Consider the following 24781-nt stretch of genomic DNA (forward strand, 5'->3'; position numbering starts at 1 on the left):
GGGAAGCTATAGAAAATGATGGGTTGCCCCTAACAGTAGCTGCAGTGAGGCTGGAACTTTGGATTCTCACACTCTTACAGCTGACTCTTCTATGCCTCTTTCCCCTAATACTTCTAAATATTTATTATCAGGGGAAGCAGCTACAGGTGGATTCAGAATGAGCAAAGCTTCGGGGGTGGGGAGAGAGAAAGGGAGTGTTACACTCCTTCTCTTCTATCCATTTCGCTGCTAAACTTAGTTGCCTTTCTTTCCAAGGTGCCCTTCTTCCCAAAGTTTCATCTCTCAGAATGAAAAGCAGCTGCGGAATCATTAACTCACCGCCTCATCAGTCTGAGGCTACTTGCAGTTACTTTAGCTGATAGATGAAGATGGTGGGCAGAGGAAAGGACAACAGTGGTACCTCGGTTTAAGAACAGCCCTGTTTACAAACAATTCAGTTTATGAACTCCACAAAACCAGAAGTAGTGTCCCAGTTTGCAAACTTTACCTCAGTCTAAGAAAGGAATCCGAATGGTGGAAGGGCACCGGCGGCGGGAGGCCTCATTAGGGAAAGCGCACCTCGGTTTAAGAACAGTTTCGGTTTAAGAATGGACTTCCGGAACGGATGAAGTTCATAAACCAAGGTACCACTGTACCTTGTAGTTCTGATTTCAGCCACTGTGCTCCACCAGCTCCCATTGTTTTACTCAGCCTAATACTCAGCCTGGTCATGGCACAGTAATCACTTATTATGTATCTGCCCAGTAAGAATGTTATAGTTAGGGCTGGCTGTGTGGGTCCATCAAGTGAGAATGGCTTTGTTGTGCACATATGAAAAACACTCACTTTGCACCTGAGGGTTTAGAAAGTGAAACCCTAAAAGTGGGAGCTGGTACTAGGGTTGCCATTTTTAAAGCTTGGGTCAGGCCAGTGTTGTACTCTGCACAACACCAAGTTGTGGAGATCATGTGACCATGCAGGACTCTCATTCAAAAATATATTTCTGTCCCCATCCTATTTTGTGCACTGCCAGCCCCAGTTGCTATGCTAAAAGATAAAGCCATTCCTTTATCTTCCACTTGTATTTCCCCACAACCTCAGGCTGGACCTTTCACCCTGCTGCAAGGAAAACAAAAGCCACTTATACAGTCTTGAAAAAGGAGGAGGAGGAGGAGGAGATAAAGAAAAGAAAAGGAGTTTCCAGACACATGAAAATTTCCATTCTGCTAAGTTATTAGATACATGGAGAATAAGTTGCTACAAATTAAACAGTAAATCACAGAATTCTAGTCTGCATTATAATTATCTTATTGAATTGTTTTGATCTCAACATGTATGTGTTTTTAACCTATTAACACTTTGAAGACCCTTGGGCAGAAAAGCGACCAAAAATAATATATATTCATTATAGTGTGTGTGTGTGCATATGTTGGTCATTTTGGGTCAAGGCTCATCTGAGTCCATTTTGTTCCCCCATTCACTAGTTCGAAGTTTAAACATAGTTATAACTTCTGTTTTGTTTTGGCAGAAGTGGATGAAATTTGTAGGCACATGAGTTCCTGAAGAATGGATAAAGTCTGTGAAATTATGTGCAACTAAAAGGACCAGGAGCTATTGTGCTGAGTCCTTTTTAATTATTATTTTTAAATAAACATCTAAAAATATGTTTTGGGGTTGGATTAAATTTGCAGACAAGGTGATCCCTTCCGAGGGTTTAAAGCCTGCTAAATTTCAGATGGATGGCTGCAGTGGTTTCCCCACAAGGGTCACTGTTATAGTTTTTGGGTGGGTAAAAAAAAAGGACCACTTAATATTCCCTAGTGCTTGGAGGACAATTGGTCTGAAAGCAGCAGACTTAAGAGATATGCCCTTGGGAAGGAACCCTGCCAAATTGTAGACAAATAAGTCTAGGACTTTTTTTGCTAGTCACATTTAAAGTTGATTGGGGGCAGGGGGGAGAACTTAATCTTCATCTTGATCAAATCATTTAAATAGAGCCAAAAAATACTTCACATTTGTGAACATTATGTGCTCTATTTAATGAATGATTTTCCCTTCCTTCCTTCCAAGATGGTTAGTTTTGACATAGCTACTGTACTTTGCCTTCATGGTCTTCAGTAGTAAGGATTGCTGTTGTCCTCCCCTTTTTGGCATAACAAATTATGGCCCCGATCTGGTGGAACGCTCTGTCACAAGAGACTAGGGCCCTGCAGGACTTGACATCTTTCCACAGGGCCTGCAAGACAGAGCTGTTCCACCAGGTCTTTGGTCAAGGCACAGTCTGACCCGCTCTCTCCTTCTGTAATCCTCATAGAACTCTAGCCCAATGGTTGCCATTAATTTGATTCTGAATTGATTTTAGAATGTATTTCAATTAACTGACTGTGATTTTATGTAAATTATGCTATTTTTACTGTTGTTAGCCACTCTGAGCCAGGCTTTGGCTGGGGATGGTGGGATAGAAATATTATTATTATTATTATTACTACTACTACAATGTGCACAAAACAGGCAAATCTCTTGCAGTACTTAATAATGGCAAATTTATTTCCCACTTGCTATGTGCTGTTAACATTATCTTATCCCTTACCTTTGCCCAGGTATCCTCTTGTTTCCAGATAAGTCCATCACATATGAAAATGAACTCTATTTTCCTTTTGACATTTCCAACATTTCTTGCCAACTATACTTCATAGATTACATGATTTCACTGCTGCTGTTTGCCAATACATCATCAGCCCAACACAGTGGTCTTGATAACTTGCACAAAGTAAGCAGTTTATTTGCTCTTTTCCTGAAGTATTCCCAGACATGTTTTAGTACATTTAGTACATTTACGGTAGTACATTCCTAAATCTTCATTTTATCATCACTTTAACACAGTATAACACAGTTTATCATTTGTAATTTAGGCTTATTTTCCATACTTCAAAATCTCCTACAACGGGTCCAAAATTGAACTCTTCTCCATATATTACTGTACATACATACGATTTATTAGGACACATTGTCTGTCTATATTGATCTCATATGTTTATTAAACTATCAAAAAGTTAGATTCAGAATATTTCTACTTATTCTTATTATCCATCCATATGATCCAAAGAAATCCACTTGAAATCCACTTTTGTATTAACCTATAAGGTGCCACAAGACTCTTTGTGGTTTTTGTTGCAACAGACTAACATGGCTACATTATATCACTGGAACTTGTTAAGTAGGACTTGCAGTTCTTGAGAGAGCATATCATGGAGGGCAACACACTTCCCTCTTTCTCTCAGACTACAAGACCAAGGCCGTGTGCTGGCAGATCACGGTTTATAACTTTGCTTGTTCTCCTGTAACCCTGCTTCTGATTGGCTTTGACAGATTTCACAAGTTCTGGATACCCTAAGGGGAAATAGGGATATAAACGTCTTAACTGTGATAATCCTCAACATTTTAACCTGATTTCCACCCACCCCTGACAGTAATCACCCTGCAGCCCCTGTGGACCTCTATCCCTAGGTGGAATGTCCCCTCCTCTCTCAATGCCTGGATGCTGACTCAGAGCTATATTGCCCCTATTTGTGGAAGTATCACTTAGCTGTCAAAGTTAAAAGTTGTAGATAAGACATCTCCTCTGGGAATTTTCTTACCCATTTTAAAGCTGGTAGCCAATATCACATTTTGTAGTCAATTTCCTAAGACATGCATCATGTGAACAAGTGCTACCTTTTGTTGGTCCTGAACTTAATGTCAGTCGAATCCAAGTTATATTGTATCAGTATAAAGCAAACTTGTGTGGGAAATTGTTAAGTTATTCATAATTTTACACAGCTTTATAAATAAATCCTTGCTTCAAACCAGGGATGGGGAGCTTCTGCCTGCCTATATGTTGTTGCACTCTAATGCCTTTCAGCCCCAGCCAGCAGGGTCTATGGCTAGGAATGATGGGAGCTGTAGTCCAGCAACATCTGGAGGGCTATAGTGTTCCTTTGCTGCCCTAAACTAAAAAGCTTCAGATCACTTTAGCCTTCCCGAATAAGGAAGGTGCTCCAAAATCTCTATAAACCTGCCATTTTATTGCCAATCCCTTTCTGAATTAATCCCAGAATTGGACTTGCCTTTATGCTGCAGTTGTCATTCTAAATGAGCTTTCCACCGCTCTCCCAATATCTCTCCTCTCTCAGTAAATCCAGAACAGCAAAAACTAAAAATACTTTGATCAACTTTGCTCATGACGACGTGTCATTGCACATAATATATAAGTCCATTTTACCCAACACAGAGAGGCTTCTGTTGTAATCTTGTTTGTTTTATAAATGCAACGTACTGCCCCTTCAATAGCAACAACAAAAAAGTATTCAGATTGCTTATGCTCTTTTTAAGACTATGTTATCTAGTGTTGTATCATTTTGTAACTCCCTCATTCACCTGCATTTCCCACAATTATCCATGGCTACCTGTAATGTTAGGTCATCCACGAGTTGTGAAAGATTTTGTAGCAAATTGCTCGTCATGGGAAAAAATTATTTCATTTTAACAGATATTTACAACACTTTCATAATCTTTTTTTCTTTTGACCTGCAAGATAAGTACAACTGATATTTAAAAAGAAACAAAATGGGAGAATATTAATTTAATTAGACTTTTAATTAAGTTGCTGTGTGATTCCTAACCCTGTTCATTACTAGGAAGGCTCTCAAATCACCAAGCACCTCAAATTATGACAGTCACTTTTAAAAACGCAAAAGCTTGACTTTTAAATTAGCTTTAAATTTCCTTCTAGATTTTAGGTAGTTGGACTTGATGACCCTTGAGGTACCTTCCAACTCTACAATTCTATGATTCTATTATATCTTCCGTTTTAAAACTAAGATCTAGCTAAGATTCTTAGAAAAGGCATTTATTTATTGTTTTCTGCAGAGATCATGCTAAAATCTTAGAGTACACTGTATAGTTTTCTGTCGCTTGGCAATTATAATCATTTTGCACAGCCCAGTCAAATATTGGAATCCTACCCAGAGAGTTCAATTGTTTTAAAGCAAAGAGTTAAAGTACAGTGGTACCTTGGGTTACATACGCTTCAGGTTACATATGCTTCAGGTTACAGACTCCGCTAACCCAGAAATAGTACCTCAGGTTAAGAACTTTGCTTCAGGATGAGAACAGAAATCTTGCTTCGGCAGTGCGGCGGCAGCAAGAGGCCCCATTAGCTAAAGTCGTGCTTCAGGTTAAGAACAGTTTCAGGTTAAGAACGGACCTCCGGAACGAATTAAGTACTTAACCCGATGTACCACTGAATGTGTTTAACACACTCTCAAAATAATTTAAAGGGAAATTCTGGATTAGAAAACTCTGTGGAAATTGCCTTGTATTATTTCACAATGTTCCTTTATAATATCTAATTACTAAATTTGTATAAGCCACCCATTAACATTTGTTCTCTCAGAATAAATTACAATATCAAATATAAATTACAATAGTTAAAATTAAACAACAGAAACGATAAAAGCTACCCTTTCTAGTAGAAGATAAATAAAACCACTTAAATTATAAGATACAACTCAAACCCTCTGGGATAGTACCACTGAGCAGGCCTCTGAAGAGAACCCAAGGCATATGGAGAAGGTGGCAGTCACATAACTGCATCGACAGTATATCAACTATCTAAACAGAGGTACTGAAAAACTTTAATAAAAACATGGGGTTTTAAAACAATCCCCATTTCAATAGAAGTATCTCTATTGTACAGAAGGCAAACAAGCACTTCTGACCTAGGTTTGCTTTTTCAGATTTTTCTGTATCTGTTAAACTGTGAGCCAAACCTGAAAGAAGTGCTTTCAGAGGAGATCCAAATGACACCTGTAATAGACAGGTCTCTTAATCAATTGACCACTTTGCCACGGTGTGTGTACAACTGGGAATGTTATGTACAGATAGAGAAAATGTCATAGTGTAGCAAAAACCATTACGTTCTTTACCATTTCTCTGGCCTCAACACACACAGAGAGATAGGCACTTCCCTAAGTAGATTTTGTGCACTACTTGAGTGTTTATTGTTTATGAGACAGATTAATTTGAATTAGGAGCACAGATACTATTAATTTTTTTTGCTAGGGGTTAAAGTTGTGTTGCCCATCAGGTCTTTGTGACTGAGAATCTATAATCTCATGGGGCTGAGCTACTCCTAGGAGTGCAACAACTAGCTGGAGACTCATTAATCTTCAGAGAGGTAGTCTGCTTCAACAGAAATACCAAAGAGTTTTGTGGCTAACAAATTTATTACAGCATAATATTTTGTAGACCACCGTCCACTCCATCAGATGCAAGAAATGTTATCCTGAGTTGCAGGTATAAGCACACATTGGTGGTGTATCTAACAGTTTACAACCTCCTCACTCCCCAAATGTGGCATGTGTCTCAGGATAACATTTCACCTATCCACATTTCCTGCATCTGATAAATAGATTCCAGTTCACAAAATATTATATTGTAATAAATTTGTTAGTCTTTGTTCAAATTAAACTGGAAACATTTTCAGAGCCCTGCTGAGGGTGATGAGACCCCTGGACAAACTCAAGCAGGCAGATAGGACTCAGCTTTCAGTACAACCCTCTAAAATCAGTGAGACTTTCTCTAGTAAGCAAGGAGAGGATTGCAGCCTGTGCCTTTTTCTTTTCTTTTTTGGGCTTCTGAACTTGTCTCTTCTTCCAAGTAAAATAAGGCAGTGAGAGCAGGAGAAATCCCTGCCGTGGAGCACGACCACCCTGCTTTGCATGCGCCTTTTGTTAGGGGCGCTCCTCTTCTCCCCAAGGAAGGAGGAGTTCCTCCGCTTGTGGGACAACGGCTGGGCTTCTAGCAACGTGTAGGTGTGAGTTGCCTTCAAAAGGATAAAAGGCACGGCTGGCGGGGTGGGGGCAGTTTGGAGAGGGCAAGCCCTGACACTCACGAGGCTTTTGGGGATGGAAATCCGAAGGTGGTTCCCAGCAGCAGGTTCCAGCCTTCCTGAATTCAGGATCTGCAGGAAGAGTGGTTTGAAATCTCGGCGCAGTAAATCACCTTACACGGAGATCCTATGGGTTTCATTGCCCACATTATCTTATTGGTATCATCAGCAAGCCCCTCTCCTTTGAATTAGCCGCGTTGGCGTTTCTTATTATAGCAAACGGCTCTTTTAAAAATTTGATCTATGCCACACAGAGAACTGTCCTCTTTCAATACCAAAGGATTCACTATCGTTCCTGAAAGCCATGCTCCGTGTTTCTTGCCCTGTCAGGGAGGGAGATTTAGCTACCAGAGTCAATATCAGTGGATGTTTTGTTTTGTAACTCCAAAAAACACCGAAGAAGAGTGTAAACACGTGTGTCTATGTACGTGCACATACACACACACTGAGACAGTTGTTACGGGGTTGTTACTAAGCCTTTAAGCCACTGTCTCCAAGCTTAGCCTACCCCGCAGGGCTGTTCTTGGGGCGGGGTAAAATGGGGAGGAAGAGAACCATGTGTGCCCCTGGAGAAAAGAGAGAATACAAATGTAATGAATAAATAAATAATATTATATTATAGAGAAGCACACTAGAGATGTAGTTTTAAACCTTTTTAATGGCTCCAAAGATAGTTTTGATTATGTTTTGTTCGCTACGCTGGGACGCTGCGGGAGGAAGGGCGGAAGAGAACTATAATGGCAATGTAATAAAATGTAATAAATGTCCTAAATCGACTGCTGAGTGAAGAGCGGGCAGCAAATATTTCGAATAGACACGTAAACATAAAAGCTAGTTTTGGAAAGCGTTCCTGCCAATTAGTAGTATTACGACCTCGCATCAGAGAGGAGCGTCACCCGAAGATAAATGAGCTCTTGCTTTCTCTCTTCCTTCCTCCTCCGGCTTCCCTACTTGATTTCTCTGTTTTTCGAAAATGTTAATGGGAAAAAAAAGCTCCTTTCAAAGGTGTAGTGCAATGAGGATTAGCGTTTCGAATTATTAACAGCTGCCTTTCTTAATATTCATCGAGGTGCTTATTGGAGAGATCCACTGGAAGAGCACGACGTCTTTTAACAAGCTCAGCGCTGCTGCCTGTCATTCTTTGGACACTTCCGACAACCAGGAAAAACGGTTGTCCAATGATGGTGGTGGTGATTTTAAAAGAATGGATGCAGTTGATTCTACTTGAATAGTTTAATAATAAGAATAAGAATGTGTTCTTCAAAGTGGATAAATCTGCGTGTGTGTTACGGTCATTTGAAACAGGAAGCTGTGAAAACTGGACCTTTCAAGAAAACGTAGACTCACCCGATTCTTACGTTAATATTTATAAAGGTAAAGCTTTCCCCACCCAATATCTCCAGGCAAATATTAGGCCCAGGTTTCTGGGATGTCCCGTTAATGCATTCTCAGACGTCTGGCAGCCTATGTACAATCTAAAATGGTAATTATTAGAAAGACCACTCCAGCATGGCTATGTGGCTTCGGGGTCTCAGAAGGATTTTCTCACATGATAAACACCATTGCTTCCACAGAGCTGACCTTAAGAAACTAAAATGCAAAACCAACAGACAAAAATCCCTTAGGACCCTTTCCATTTTTTGTCAGTCTCTTTTTAATCAGGTGCTCCAAGTGGTGGAGATGCCAGGTTGCCGGTCTTGTAACTCAATGACACCGACTACCTGACCACTGCCTGGGAAAACCCATGGAAATACCACCTCTCCCTCCCCCCTCCCCGTTTTCTTCCTGGGCCCTTTACCTGATGACCCCTTTTGTGCCTGGATTTCTTTGTATTCTCTGGGAACTTCTCAGGCCTTCCTTACCATCTAAGCATAACCTCCTCTGTCAGGGCCTTTCCTCTCCCCCCCCCCCCCCGTCATTTCTATCTGCTGAGTAATTTGTACCCAGTGGCTTCCCTTTGATTCCTGCACTTTGAAATGCAAACCTGCCTTTCAATGCAAATGCTCCGGGAGCTTGGCCCAATAAAAAGCCTTTCCTCAGGGAGGTGCCTTTGCAAAGTGGGGAAGTGAAGGGAGGAAAAGAAAAAAAAAAACCAAACCGCACCACTGACCAAGAAGTTCAGGTGAGCTGCAGCTAATCAGGAAGAAGCTGCGAGGGATCGGCAAGGGCAGGCCTGGGAAGAGGCGGCTGTGGCACAGGGCGCACACATTATGCGCGCAGGGCCACTTGGGGATGATGTATGTGGGATACCTGTTGGATAAGGACGCCACCAACATGTACCCCAACCCGGTCAGGCACCCCAGCCTGAACCTCAGCCCTCAGAATTACGTGCCGGTGCCCCCTCAGTACTCGGAGTTTGCCAGCTACCACCACGTGCCAGGGATTAACAGCGATCCTCACCATGGGCAACCCGCGGGCGCCTGGGGCTCTCCCTACACCCCCACCAAAGAGGACTGGCACTCCTATGGGGCAGGAGCCCCTTCTTCTGTCGCCAACCCGGGGCAGCTCGGATACAGCCCCCCTGATTTCAATCCAATTCAGCCACCGGGCTCTGGACTGCTGCCTCCGCCTATGAGCAGCTCGCTGCCCCAGCTCTCGCCAAATGCGCAAAGGCGCACGCCTTATGAGTGGATGAGGCGCCCCGTCCCCACCAACAGCGGCAATGGTAAGGCACCGTCTCCGTTTCTTTCCTCCTCCTTGCTCTTGGGGAGAGGGCTTGCTTAGGTCACGCAGGAGACCAACTTCTGCTGTTTCTCTGCCTTTCTTTTTTTCGCTCAGCAAGCCGCACACGAGTTTCCGTTGCTGGTTAGTAGGACGGAGCTGTCAACTTTATAAGGTTTACTCTTCATTATCTTTCGCCCATCAACTTGTAGACACAAGAGTTTGTGGTCAAGCGGCATTTTAACATGAAAGGGTGCTTGAGAGGTTGGCTGCAAACCCAGGGCCATTCCAGACTCTACGCTTAGCAGTTAAACCTGCAGAGTATATGCGGTTGGCGTGCGTAACATTCATACTGTACATGTAGATTTGACCGTCAGTGAGGTGTGATTGGTGAGAGAGTCAATAACTTGGTGCTTTGCTTGCAAAAGGTGCCAGGTTCAATCTCTAGCATCTCTGGCCAAAAGAAGTGGCACCTAGTGGGAGCCTCTGCCAGTCAGAGTAGGCAATCCTGGGGTAGATGGACAAATGGCCTCAGTTCGAGTTTGCTTCATATATCCAAGACAATGGTCACAACTCAGCACAGAGTTAAGGGCACTTAAATGTGGATCTTAGCTAGTGTGTGTATGATCCATACTATATGTTAATCACATTGACTATGACTAGAGAGATTTACCTGGAAGTATGACTTCTTTTTCTGTAAACGTTATAGCCAAAATTATAAAGGTTATAGGTCCGAGGAGTGGGTGCAATGGAGGATTTCTAAGAACATAAGATGGGATGAAGATAATATATAACATTAATAACATGTAGTTTATGGTTTGGGCTGATGGCTGTGTATGTATGTTTTTGCTATAAAATGGTTGGCTAGAACTTTCAAATAGCTACCTTTAACTGTCGCCTTTTTCAGTATCATTGTCAAACACTTCACTCAGATTCTAGCACTGAGTCACAAGTTAATTTTTCTCTCATCTAGTAAGCCTGTAGTAAACTGACATTTTCTCAGTCTAGATTACTGACAGCCTCTGCAGGTAAATATTATGCTGAGAGACAACTCTGATGGATAAAGCAATCTATGTTGATTGCAAATAGTTTGGTAACCTGGAAATTGCAATATGTTGATTGCAAATATTTTGATTGCAAATATTTTGGTAACTTGGAAATATTTTTTGTTTTATTTTGGTAGACCCTTCGAAAAAGGACCGATTGTGGGGAAGGGGTTAATATACGTATTTTGATGTGTTAGTTACCCATTTATTATTAAACTAGCAAGGGGGTGGGCAATCTTCTTGCTTTGTCAACATTATTTTACATTTCAAGGGTCATCTTCTGTGTTTCTGTTTTAAAATAAGAAAATAAAGGTGGCATCTTGGGGAAAGTATGCCCCATTTGCAGGGGCTTGTGTTAATTAATCAAGTAGCTGTTGTGCTTATGAGCTCTCTTGTTTGTGGGGCACATAACACTTTGTTTTTAGTATATACTTGCTAGCAATGAGGTATTATAAGAATGTTCCACTATGTTCAATAACACTCACTTCTAGTAAGTTTATCTTGAATTGCAGTCTGTGTACACTGACAAAAAAGTGTCCATGTTCCAATTTTCTGCTACATATAGCTTTTAAAATATAAACAATTGTTTCACATAAGATGCGAAGTGGCTCTGCTTAAGCACAGCCTCAAAGATGCACTTATGTATTTGTCCGGAAAAATCAATATTCCACATGGTGTCTGATCAAATTTTGGATCATTATAGGACATGGGCATGGACTTAGTTTTAATAATTCTATTCCCCTTCTTCTTGCTCCATTACTGGGAATCAGCCAGGCTTACAATACTTTAAACTGCTCCTTTATTTATTTTATAGATCTATAATTTTGGAAGCTGCTACCATGAAGCTACTGCACTTTGTATGCAATAAGGTTTCACTGTTTCAGTTCTGATCCTGAATGTTTGCAAGTCCTTTTCAGATCCTTGCTGGAGGTGGTTATTGGGAATGGCAAAACCAGCTCTTTTGGGTGTCCTGAGGAAGATGAGTAGAATCGCCTGACATTATCTAATTTGTGCGAGCAAATGCCAAACCTAGAACCTAGTTAATCAAGCAGAAATCTCTCTTTACTGGATCTGATGTACTAGCAAGTGACTGGGGGCGAGATGTGATTTAAGGGTGGGTTTAATATGGACGGATGGATTAAATTCTACTTTTCTTAAACATTTCTTCAATAGAACTCAAACCTGTTAACGTAACTTCTAGACAGCTTCTAGTCCAGGTACCCACCAGCTCCAAAGCTGTTTAGCTTCAGCACTCTGGCTCTGCTACATGGATTCAGACCATAGCCCTGGTAGCATGCGGAAAATCTTAAGTTACATCAGCCACAGTCTTGATGACCACCATCTCTTCTTTAAATGAGAAACTGTCAGATCACTCATTTGGGTCTGGACTGATCTGTTGACAAATAATGTGCAACTACTAAACTGGGTGATGGATTTGCTTTATGTGGTGGTTTAGTATGCAAAGAAGAATGAAAATATATTTTTGTATGATTGTATGGAAGAATTCGATGTTTTGCAAGGATGGGTTACACCTATGTATGAGAGGAGAGTTCCACTAGATCTGAGATATGCTTTGTTTTTGTGGAGATTCTGTACATGTGTGTGTGTGTGGTGAGTGCATACATAAGTGATCTTGACTATGTGCAGATGCCTAACACAGATTAGTTACTCTTTAATACTGTCTGTAATCATATTGTTTTATTCATAATCAGAGTGGTAAAAAGGTAGATTCCCACCTTTCAATTCTTGTGTTTATACTCTAATCCATTTTAGTGAGTGCAAGTATGAAACCACTGAGTGTTATTTATTTGTTCTTAAGTAAGGCAAGAGTATGCGAGAATGATGGATCTGTAGGCCAGGGTAGGATTGTGGGTAGAAAGAACTATGTGATTTTGTATGAAAAATAGGTGTTGTACAAGAATGAGCTACTTAATATCACCATAAGCTGTTAAAATAATAAAGAGTTCAGTGGCTCTTTTTGAAGTATGACTGCTTATGTGACAACAAGTTGGGTATAACTAACACATTTATTGTGACATAAAGCTTTCACAGACCAGAATGCATTTCATCATGTGCAAAGTGTTCTTCTAATGCTGTTAAAGCAGCAACTCTTTATCACTTACCTAGAAATAAGCTCTGTTGAACTAAATTGGACTTATGTGAGTAGTCAAGGATAGAGTTACACTGGGAGTATTTTTAAAGAAACATGAAGCATGGTTTGCAATCAAATGAACTGATTTCACATAGTATGTAGTTTTACAGAGGCCGTACTTGTGTAGGTGGGGTGGAGGACAGGTCATCTTTTTATAGTGTTTATGTCCACATGAGAGCTATAATAGGAGTAGCCTATCGTTTTAACCTTTCTGCTGATGATTGGGCAAACAAAGATTTGTAACTGTGTAATTTATTGAAATAAATAGAACTTCTGCGGAATTACAAAATGTACAATTAAATGCAAACTTGCCTTCAGTGTCGAAAGGAATTCAAAGTGAAAAAAGGTGGGGAATGGACAAGAATATAGATACCTGTTGACAATAGATTACACAATAATTTAACTATCCTCACCAACAGCTGTGTGTGGTAAGTCCCAGAGCGAACCTCATAGCTGGGCATTCGATCTCCGCTGTCCAAATCTGACATTCTGCTCACTGCATGCTTGTGTCTCAGTTTCCTTTTAAAACATGATTTGGTGTTTCAAAATGTCACAAATCCACCTTGACTCACAGCAAAAAAAAAAAAAGGGGGGGGAATGTAAAATTATAAATTCTGGGGTACTTTTTTACAGGTGGCAATTATGTATGTGGCGTGGTCAAGCAATGAACCACATGTATGTATGTATGTCATTTATATATGTCGCCTTTCTCCAAGGAGCTGAAGATGACATACTTGGTTGGTTCACTTCCATCCAGTTTCATCCTCGCTACAACCCTGCGAGGTAAGTTAGGCTGAGCGCCACCCAGTAAGTTTCACGGCTGACCAAGGATCTGGACCCTGGCCGTCCAAGTGCTAACCCAACGCTGGAACGTGACGGAGGGCCTGTTGGTTTTCATCCAGCTTTAGCCATATTCCGAGTAGAGCCGCTGAAAGAAATGAACTTTTAAATGTCTTCCTTGCGTTTCTATGAGGGGAAAAGGGCGCGAGCGAGCTTTCCCGCCAAGTCCATAATTCCTCCTCGCTGCCTATATTGCCTTGGCGGGAAGCCGGGCCTCCCCTCGACGGAGCTTTTCGTCCCCCTCGCGTGTTCGCGCCCGCCCGGGAGCTCTCCAGCAGCCGGCTTCGTGATGGCGCTGAACTCTTGAACTCTGCGCGCGGGGTCGGGATTTGAAAGGGCTGGGCTTGCTGCCGGGTGGGAAAGTGGAAGTCTCTCCCCAGGGAAAGGCAAATGAACATGCCGGGGAAAGACCCCGCGGCGCTGCCCAGTTCAAAGGCGGCCTGGACCAGGAGCTGGTTCATGAAAGGGCCTGCGAGCGCCTCCCTCAAGCCCAGGGCAAATTTACAAGCGTGCCCCCTTTGTCATGCAGATAGGCAGCGGCCCTGCGTGCAGCGGCTTCCATTGTCCTCCGCTTGGGGGGGCTGGGAAGCGGGGGCTCCTGGCGCCCTTTGAAGTGGGGGCAGCATCTGCAGGCACTTTCTGCTTCCTGCCCGGCTCCACTTCGGGCCGGGCAAACAAGCCCGCCGCTGGCGTGCAACAGGCCTCCGCTCGCTCCCGCGCAGAAGGGCCAGACTCGCACCGAGGAGAGGCCTTTCTTCGCCCGCGCCGCTTTCCTTTCGTCGGCTGACTGTGAGCGGCGAGTTGTACTGGTGTCTCTTCGTTTAAGCCAAGCAGCGTGATGCAATACTTCAGCATCTATCTCACAAATAGGCGCTGGCATCATAGGTGAAAGCTTGTTTTCCATAACCTCTGCTTCAGCTGGAAATTTGGCATTGAAAATCCTTCAGGTTTGGAAATGTGTCGCTCAATTCGGGTTTGAACCACGTTTTATATACCATAGGCCCAACCTTGCCAGACTTGATTTCAGCGAGAGAGATTTAAGCAGGAGTTTAACGTTTCCTTGAAATCAGCAAAACTTTTAAACATCAAACTTGCTATTTAAAAATAAAACAAAGCAGTGGGTTTTGTTTTGGTTTTAGTCCACCATCTTTATTCCTTCTAAAGAATGATTTTGCTGATCAAAAAAATTGCCTTCACTTGGGCCCAAGTGGCCCAATTCACAATCATGCCATCAAACTTCATGATTTTTGAATGGAATGAATGAATGGGTAGGTGGGAAATGAAAACCTGGTCTGGTCATATGAAGATGCACCTCCTCTGCAACATCTGAAGCAAGCACCATGACTTTAAACACAATCACCACCTTGGGCCATGATTCATGGATTCATCCGCAACAATAGTGACTACTTTTCTGCCATCTGACAAGGCTATGTTTTCCAGGAATGGTGTATGTCCCCATACTGTTTTACTTACCCCTCTACAGCCTTTTTAGTGAGGGATAATGCGTATGTACTGTTTTGTGGTATTGTGATGACAACCCTAAGCATGTCTGCACCAAAGTAGATGTTGAATCATTTAGGAGTTGAGCAAGTTGTTATAATACAATGATATTCAGAGACTCCTGGTTTCCTTAAATAGGTTGCTAAAGAAAAGTACAATGAAGTGGGCTGGCTGAGAAGGTCTCAGAAAAGTCAATATTCCCCTTAGGAGATGGTTTGCCCCCCTCTTCTGGAGAGTAGATCCTGGACTATTTCCCTGAAAGATATCCTAACAATGTGTTAATTCTTCTGTACTTTATAGATTCTAGGAAAATCTGTTCATCTCCAGATGTCTATATTGGTTTTGTTCAGTGAATTCATGCATCACAAAATTTTGGAAGGCATCTCACCTTGGACTGAACCAGTGCTGATTTAATATTTGCATATGAGAGTTGAACTAAAGCACAGAATTAGGGGTGGGGATGTATTTTAGTTGGTGTTTTCTCTTGAGACTGGAACCATACACACAGTTTACAACTTGCATGCTTTTCTAGACAGGCCTAAGCAGGGGTGAGGGACCCATCGCCTTCAAAAATACAGTACATTTTTGAGTTAAGTCTTGAAGGTATGTGAAGGTGATCAGTCTCATTGCTTGCAGTGAATTAGATTAGTAACCTTTCTAATTGAGTATATGGTCAATTAGACTGAACCCTGGAAATGTACACCCTTGGACCTAGATCCTATAGGAACTTCATTTTTTTTTCTTTAGCAAGGATGGAGAAACTACAAGAAAATCAGAGCAGCTTCCATTTGTGTGAGTGGGTGGTCAGACACACAGGTTCAGGGATCTGTCATTCATGCATCTCAGACCCAAATGTAAAACAGGCAGGGAAATCAAATATTTGGTCATTTTCTAGCAGTATTTTTAGAACATGTACATTGCAAATGCCTCTGGAGAGTACTGCAGTATGAAAGGCCACCACTGCACGAGTCACTGCTGAAATGGGGATCTGTAAGAGAAGACTGAAATTTTGTCATATTATAAACTTACTGTCTGGCTGCCCTGGCAGACTGTACTTAAAATAGAGCCAAATCCTGGTGCACCAAGAAAAAAACAAACCAGTTTATGCAGCCTGCATTAACTATAAAAATTGATCTCTGCTTATTCTGCTTCTCTGAGTGGCAGTGAGGGGAAAGGAGTGAATTCTGCCAAGGCCTCTCCTGCTCTGAGATTGAGTTATCTACACATTCTCAAGCCAATCTTCCCAAACCACAACAATGAATAATATGAAATCTAAGATTGCAAAGAGGCAATCCAGTGTTTGATGTCCATGTTGGGCTGGATAAGGGCTAACAAACAGAAACCAAAGCTAGTTCTTCTGATCAGTGGGTAGGATCTCTGTTTGGAGGTTCACTGGCATTGAAGGGGCATGCTATTTGGGGTAAATTTGGACTGAGTCTTAGACCTGGATTTTCAAATCTTGGACATGGCTAGAACCATCTTTGCATGAATAAGATTTCTGCGCCATCCACATCCTTTGTAGAAAACTTAAAATTCGGCTGTGATGATCCACGCCATCTTGTCTTGATTATTTTAACAAGCAGAATATAAGGCTACCTTTGAAGACCATTCAGAACATTCTGCACAGTTGGATCAGAATGCTGCCACCAGGTTTCTTATGCAGGCGAGATATAGTGCTTATGTTACCCAACTGCATTCTGCATTGGCTGCCCATTTGTCTCCCAGCACAAGTCAGAGTTCTGGTTGACCAATAAAGCCCTAGGGACAAGGTTATCTGAAAGACCATCTTCCTCCATACCATCCTGCTGAGAATCGAGACCTTCCACATATGGCTTTCTCACTGACCCTTCAGCTATTCCTAAGAAAACAATTAGGGATGAAATTTTCTGAAAATCTTTATGTCAACCTTATCCAGAGATATTATTTCCCCCCCCCTAATTCCTGCCTTGCTCCTTGATCTCAGTGACAAGCAAGGTTTTTTTTTAAACCAGCTCTGCTAAAAATAGAATCATTCTAGCATTTTATATGCATAATACTATATGCATATACATTCCAGGTTTCTTATGGTAGTGCTCACATAAAAGAGATACATGCAGCAATGCATATAACAGAATAACACTTATGTTTTAATACTGTACTTATATAGGAGAAAATGGTGCTTCTTTTATATACTAGATATACGTATATGTATAATAGATGTATAATTTTGCATATAATTATCCAGGTTTTTTAAAAAACATGATATTGCATGGGAGGTTCTGACATAAACTTTTGCATTCAAGACGTGATCCAATACGTGATTGGGTCAGAAAAGCCAGATTCTGTGCCTAAATCCGTTCAAAAATATTTTTTCTTCCACCCCACACGACAATGCACAAAAGGGCATTTTCTGTGGTGGTTCCTGCCCTCTGAAACACTCTTCTTCATGAGATAGAATCCTAGAGTTGGAAGAGACCCCAAGGGTCATCTAGTCTAACCCCCTGCAATGCAGAAATTCCTCCCACAGCCATCCCTTGATGGGCACAGACCACCAGCCTTCTGGTTAACAGCCAAAGGCACTGGCCCATTCCTCTCTATGGTTCCTTCACTGCTTGTGTTCAATAGGACAGTTAAAACATTTCATTTTAATAAAGGTTTTGAGACCTCTTAATTTTGGGGGGCTGCTGGGAGTTTTACTGTTTTCTATAACTTGTCTTTATTTCATATTGTTTTTAATGTACACGGCTCTTAGGGAGGAAGGATGTACAATATTTTAAAAACAATAAACATGCACATTATCAGGCTTCTGAATTGAGCTGAACCCTGTATTCCCTACCATAGTCATTGCAGTTGATTTATTTGCCTATTTTCTCTCTGCCTCACAATAATGTGAATGCCCTACCGTAGCAGCCAGTTATATGAAAAGTGTGGACGAATTATGGAAATGCTAACGCGCGTAAATTGTGTGATGAATAAAGAGTCAGAAATGCATTGTATTAGATGAGGTATTCCTTTCCCACATACTATCTGCACTGGGTTGTTGAACTTCATTTCTACTGGATATTATTTGCATTCTGACATAATGTTAATTCATGGTTTACAGTTATGAGAATAACCTACACACACACACACACCTCAAGAGCTTTCCCACTCCACTAGGAGATCAGAAACTTCTGCTTTGGTTTTAGATTAGCCAGGTTTAGGACATGGCTTTGAACCCATGGCTGTTAAAACAAGCCAGTTTAATAACCAATACTCTGTGTTTATCATGATAACCAAACACAACCATTGACTTGCATGGCTTGTTTGCACAAATACTTTTTCATGTATTAGTGGTGACTTTAGGCAACTGTAACATATGACTATTTTGCACAGAATGAATTGCAACCAGTGGGAAAGTAATGTAGGTGCACGACTGAGAAATGAAATATTTGTGTGACCTTTTTCATAATAAGGTGCATGGGGCAGGTGAATGATACACCTTCTTTAAAAGGAGCAGTAGGACCCAGTTTTGTGGGACAATTATGCCTGGAAACCCTGATCCTTTTCCAGAATGATTTCCCCAATGTTTGGGCTGCATTTACTAAGTTTCACGAGGTAGAGTTTTAATTTGTGTTTTTGATACTTGGTAGACCCAGAATGGCACTAGGTTTCCGCTATTTTTGTTTTGTGCAACATCTAATGGGCTTTTGATATATGCTTGTAACGGCCACGGCATTGCAGAATATAGTAATAAAATACGGCCATTAGATGACATGTTTAATGTTTTTATAATGCCTTAGATTTTAATGCCTTAATGATTTTATAATGCCTTAGATTTTAATAAACCATTTAGAGAATGGTAGCTTAATAGTGATGTCTTTTTGCTAGTTTTCTGATTGGTTATGTCGATTCATTGTAACACTTTAAGGGCCTCGAACTTTCATCTTTTTGATTTGTTTACTTCCCAAAGGGTCTGTAGAATAGAAAACATAAGAGAACTGGTACTGAAAGAATCACACATTTGTTATCTGTGTGGTTAACTTGAGAGCCTTTTTTAACCAGGAAAGGATTACAATCTAGTTCTGCTTAGAACTCATCAAAGGCTTGGTATCACCTTCAGTTTATCAAAACTGGAGCCAGTTGGTATTTTGAGGTCCTGGGGCAGCAAAGAAGGTGTCTTATTTTGTGATGGTGGGAAATAAAAACATTGTAACTAGATTTTACTTAAAATGTTACACAACAGAGTTGCATTAAGATAAAATAAAATCTCAAAAACATTTCTAAATAAGTTAAATGATCTGGTTGGATTGGATTATGAGAAACTTATTCTCTCCTTGAATACAAATAAACAAATTTTTTAAAAAATTAAATAATAAACTACCGAAGAATTCATACGCATTTCAGTTATAACACTGAAAGGAAAATATATACTTGTATATTATTATGAAAATTGTTTTATATAAAGTATCATAAATCAGGGTGAATAAAAAACAATTATTTTTTAAAAAATAAAAAATTGGATTAAAAAAATTTAAATCAGATTTTTTAATTTAAATTGGATTTTTAAAATAAAATGCTTTTGGAGGAAAAATCTTTCTAAAGATAGTTTTCTATTCAAGTTACATTATAGTCCATAGGCTATTCATCAGGAAATAAGGATTTGTTTTAAGTTTTTCATGTGTGCTAAAACTCAGTCTATTTTTTTCTTTAAATCGTTTAACCACATCAGTTAACAAACATGGATACATATGCTATAATATTGTTTTAGTTAAATAAATTGTTTAAATTGTTATTAAGGAAATGATTATTTTTCTCCTTCCAATAAAGTGCAGCAGAAAAGTTGTCCAAATATAAATAGTTAACTTATTAAACCTCACAATAATTTCATAATTATCTGTCAATGTATTTCTAATAGTATAACCAAATCAGTAATTTTTGACATAACTGTAAAAACTGTAAAAACTGGAGGTGAGCTCCAGTTGAAAAAAAAAGCTCTGGTTGTAAGGCAATTACAGTAAAACAGCCTGAAGATCTCTTAACTATTGAAAGCATCGGATGTGGAAATGATATAATTGAATCATAATGAGAAAATACTTCTACACATATAGAAAAACTGTTAACGCACATAGATTGGAATAATCTAATTCTTCTGAAAGTGCAAACCCTTTCATTTCATTTTGACCAGTGCAAGTAAGGCACTTCGTATACAGGTGCTGTCCTATGTACATTATATTAGGTACAGTACATAATATTATTTAAAATCTGTAATCATTTTAAAACATTTTTAATAAACAAAGGAGTAACCTGCTCAGGAATAAGATTAACATAGAGAGCAAATAAAACTCTTAAATGAAATGATACGAACCAAACAATCAGTTTGAATTGATTAATGGCTGGCATCATGCTGCAACTGGAGTATGCATTTGCCTTAAAAATATCAACAGTTTAATTATGCATGTTATAAATCATAATGCTAGATGGCTATATTAAAGGCTCCTTCTCAGCTCCTTATTGAATAAATCGCTACTGGGATGTATCCTGAGAGCTGCTGGAAAATAAGGTAGTGGTGTTATTAAATCTTGGAGAACCTGGGAGAAAAAGGGACCTTTAGATGATATGATTTAGTGTTCAAGATATCATGAATGAAATTATTAAAAGCGTCTAACATCCTGATCAACAGGACTTAGATCTATTGATTTTAGTGGAATTTATATCCACTTGTTTAGTGTTTAGTTGGATAGGGATTTAGGTCATTTTGTTTGCTTATAACCAAGCACACATTTCCAGCTTGTGATATTGAGCCTACCAATTATTTAAGCAGGAGCAATTTCATCTAAGCCAGCTCAAACACCTTGTGCTTGAAACTAAACAGATATATAGGCACACGTAGTTTATGCATCATTAGCAGCGTTAGGAATTGGGCCAGCTTTAATTTGCTTGTTTGTGGCATTTTAAGACCACGTACCGCTAAGAGGAACAGCACCTTTCATGATTAACAACAATCTAAGAGTATCAAACATAATGTAACTTTATCAAATCACGAGAACACTTAATGAAATAAGAATAAAAATAGTTGATGCTGAATGTCAGCGAATTCTATACTATCCGCTCAGCAGCAATAATTCTAAAAAGACTCAGCGGCCAGGAGATGCCTTTTTAAATAAATAAAAACCTCACTTGATGCCAAAAAGCAATGGGACAATGGCAGTACGTGATCTTATTTTTAAGCAAGCTACCGTATTCTACACAAGCTACAGCTCCTGAACGTTCTTTAAAGACAGCATGTGTAGAGTGGCCTACAGTAGTTTGCCAAGGTATAGGTGACTGGCCAAAAATTAGAATAGCAGCAAACTTTAGCACAATGGCACGAACATCACATGAGACTTCAAGAGTAACACTGCATCCATAAACATTTTGAAACTGCACTCCTTTTTTTTTTTTACGCGCACAGTAGAACTCAAACCTAAACTATATGTAATGACGAAGATCATTAGCTTTTAAACAAACCACTAATAGTGATTTACAGGGGTGTAGTGGGGGGCGGCAGGGGGCCATGGCCTTGGGAGCACAATATTCGAGGGGGCGAAAACCAAGCGCCCCCATGTAGGAACCCCCAATGCAGCCCAGCCCAGTGCTCCTCTTCATCCACAGACTGGGCTCCCCCCTGCCTAGAGATGGGAAAGCCTGGAAAAATTGGGGTAAAAAAATGGGGTTTCCCCCCATTATTTCCAAAGCCGTTTTTCCCCAGAAAAATTGGGGGGGGGATAGTTGGATATAGTTTGAATATTCCACACACTTTCCCCCAATTTTTCCTGAAAAAACAAAAAATAACATGATCCCCCCCATTTTTCCACCCCCCAGGCCTTCCAGCACCACACTTGAGCCCTAGCCGACTGACACCAGGCAGGTGCTCTCACTATACTCTTTCCGGCAACTGCTCAAAACATTTTTGTTAGGGCCAGTCCATCTGAACACGCAGAAGCTGCATGCAATTTACTTCCTTTTAACCACTGCTGACTTTAATCATATTTTGAATACTCTTAAATACCCGCTTGTCTCCAAGCTTATTTAACTTATATGCAGAATTCATCATGCAAAAGGCTGGCTGGGCTGGATGAATCCCTAGCCGGAATTAAGATTGCCGGAAGAAATATCAACAACCTCAGATATGCAGATGACACAACCTTGATGGCAGAAAGTGAGGAGGAATTAAAGAACCTTTTATTGAGGGTGAAAGAGGAGAGCGCAAAATATGGTCTGAAGCTCAACATCAAAAAAACGAAGATCATGGCCACTGGTCCCATCACCTCCTGGCAAATAGAAGGGGAAGAAATGGAGGCAGTGAGAGATTTTACTTTCTTGGGCTCCATGATCACTGCAGATGGTGACAGCAGCCACAAAATTAAAAGACGCCTGCTTCTTGGGAGAAAAGCAATGACAAACCTAGACAGCATCTTAAAAAGTAGAGACATCACCTTGCCAACAAAGGTCCGTATAGTAAAAGCTATGGTCTTCCCAGTAGTGATGTATGGAAGTGAAAGCTGGACCATAAAGAAGGCTGATCACCGAAGAATTGACGCTTTTGAATTATGGTGCTGGAGGAGACTCTTGAGAGTCCCATGGACTGCAAGAAGAACAAACCTATCCATTCTGAAGAAAATCAGCCCTGAGTGCTCACTGGAAGGACAGATCGTGAAGCTGAGGCTCCAATACTTTGGCCACCTCATGAGAAGAGAAGACTCCCTGGAAAAGACTCTGATGTTGGGAAAGATGGAGGGCACAAGGAGAAGGGGACGACAGAGGACGAGATGGTTGGATAGTCTTCTCGAAGCTACCAGCATGAGTTTGTCCAAACTGCGGGAGGCAGTGGAGGACAGAAGTGCCTGGCGTGCTCCGGTCCATGGGGTCACGAAGAGTCGGACACGACTAAACGACCAAACAACAACAACAACAAATACCTGCTTTTAACTGTGTTTTATCAATCATTTTAATGTTCTGTTGTATATTTTTGTAAACTGTTTAGAAGCTCTCTTACCATCATGCGGTTTATAATATATAATAACAAATTCAATTTAAAACACCCACACACCCACACACCCACCTCTACCTTCTTTTCCTTTCAAACAGAGTTTGAGCCTTAGTGCAACATACTATTCAGTAACTGGATGTTGGTTCCTTCTGGGCCTGGCATGCACAAAAATTGCCTTATGCTTTACCCTGCCTGTCCTCAAGTAGAGATGGGAAGGCCTGGGGGGGGGGACGGGAAAATTGGGGGGAAACAGGTTTTTTCCCCATTTTCCTCCAAAGCCGTTTTTTAGAAGTCCATGAGAAAAATGACAAAAGAGGAAGAGGAAGAAGAAATGGAAAATGATAGCAGTAGTTCAGAAAATGAGATAGAATAAACTGCATGTATATGTTGTGTCTTCTGTTGGGTTGGTTTTTTTTTAAAGCACCACTCAAAAGGTAGACCTTCTACGGAGCTTAAATACTGAGGTGGCCCTTAATTTTATTTGCTGTTGGTGCTAAGGGGCAAATCTGATTATTATTTATGTTGATTGTTTCTTGCTTTTTTTGTTGCTTTGGATGGAAAGGGGGGTGGTTTCCTGTTTTATTGCAAACATAATACTTTTATATAGACGGTGTTTCATGCAATTTGTAAAACTACTCCATACTGAACTTTTTTTCAATTTTTCCAAAATTTCCCTTTTTTCCGGGAAAAAAATGATTTCCCCCCATGGCTTCAAAATTTCCAGAAATTTTACATCTCTAGCCCTGCCCTGGTAGGGCTGGGGTCGCTCCGGCAGCATTGGTGTTGAGGGCTGGGCTGCTGCCTCCCACCCCTGTGCATGCCCACAGGCCCTGGGCACTGACAACTGATCTACGCTGCTGGTGATTCATATTGAGACTGTGGGGCTAGAGAAAGGAGATACTCCAGAGGCACATTCCAGCAAAACAGTACTGAGTAACATTTTACTGAAATTAACTGGACTTGCCATTGCAACTAACTTGCTGGATCGTGCCTATAATGTTGTTTGGAATATTGTTTTATTTGGACAACAAAACAAATGCCAAAGCTATAGTCATTGTTAAATGTTGCTCTTTTCCTCTGCAGATGTTCACAAACTATGTGTGAAAGTCTTGCACTTCTTTGCAATTTTTCACAGACTTCCTTGTGATTTTATTTTCAACCCACCTTTGTAAATAAATAGTCTATGAATAGTTCATTGCCCATGTTTTATATGTGAGCTTTGAAACTCGCCCTTCATATAAGTAGTAATGTGGCATAATTTCCACTCTGGTTCAGTACCTTTTTCAAAACAATGAGTCCCAATATTTTGTTGCTAGATATTCAAGCTTGACTATTGTCATTTTGTCACAGTGGTTGCAATGGATGGTGAAACGAGGATTTGAATGCAGTGACAAGCCGATGTTTCCAAGTTGCAGAAAAACAGTTGATTAGAATCTAAATAAATATTCTCAGAAATACTTCTGTTTCTGTTATGGGAAGGAGTTCAAAATTCACTCAAATCCTAGGAGATGAGTGTGTTTCAGTCTGAAAATACTGCTGCAGATTTCACATTAGAACCTTTGTGGAGTCTTTAGCAGAAAGGCTTTTCATCTCTGTGTGTAATTCCTATGTGTGAGTTCATTGTGGATTTTTCAGCATGAGAAAACTTTTGGGGTTTGTTTTCAATATGGAACACATCACTG

The 24781-nt window shown here is 40.6% G+C and overlaps 1 protein-coding gene across 1 annotated transcript in view; it reads left to right on the forward strand.

The window, feature by feature from the left end:
• Positions 1 to 8993: 8993 nt before the first annotated feature.
• The window catches only part of CDX1 (caudal type homeobox 1), a 30165-nt gene continuing 14377 nt past the window's right edge, over positions 8994 to 24781 (forward strand). The window contains exon 1 of the mRNA XM_082211841.1: positions 8994 to 9575. Within this exon, the coding sequence (XP_082067967.1) occupies positions 9143 to 9575 (433 nt within the window). The 5' untranslated portion in view covers positions 8994 to 9142. The remainder of the gene's footprint in view (positions 9576 to 24781) is intronic.

The sequence above is a fragment of the Podarcis vaucheri genome (genome assembly GCF_965113315.1).
Source record: "Podarcis vaucheri genome assembly, chromosome: 2".
NCBI classification, from domain to species: domain Eukaryota; kingdom Metazoa; phylum Chordata; class Lepidosauria; order Squamata; family Lacertidae; genus Podarcis; species Podarcis vaucheri.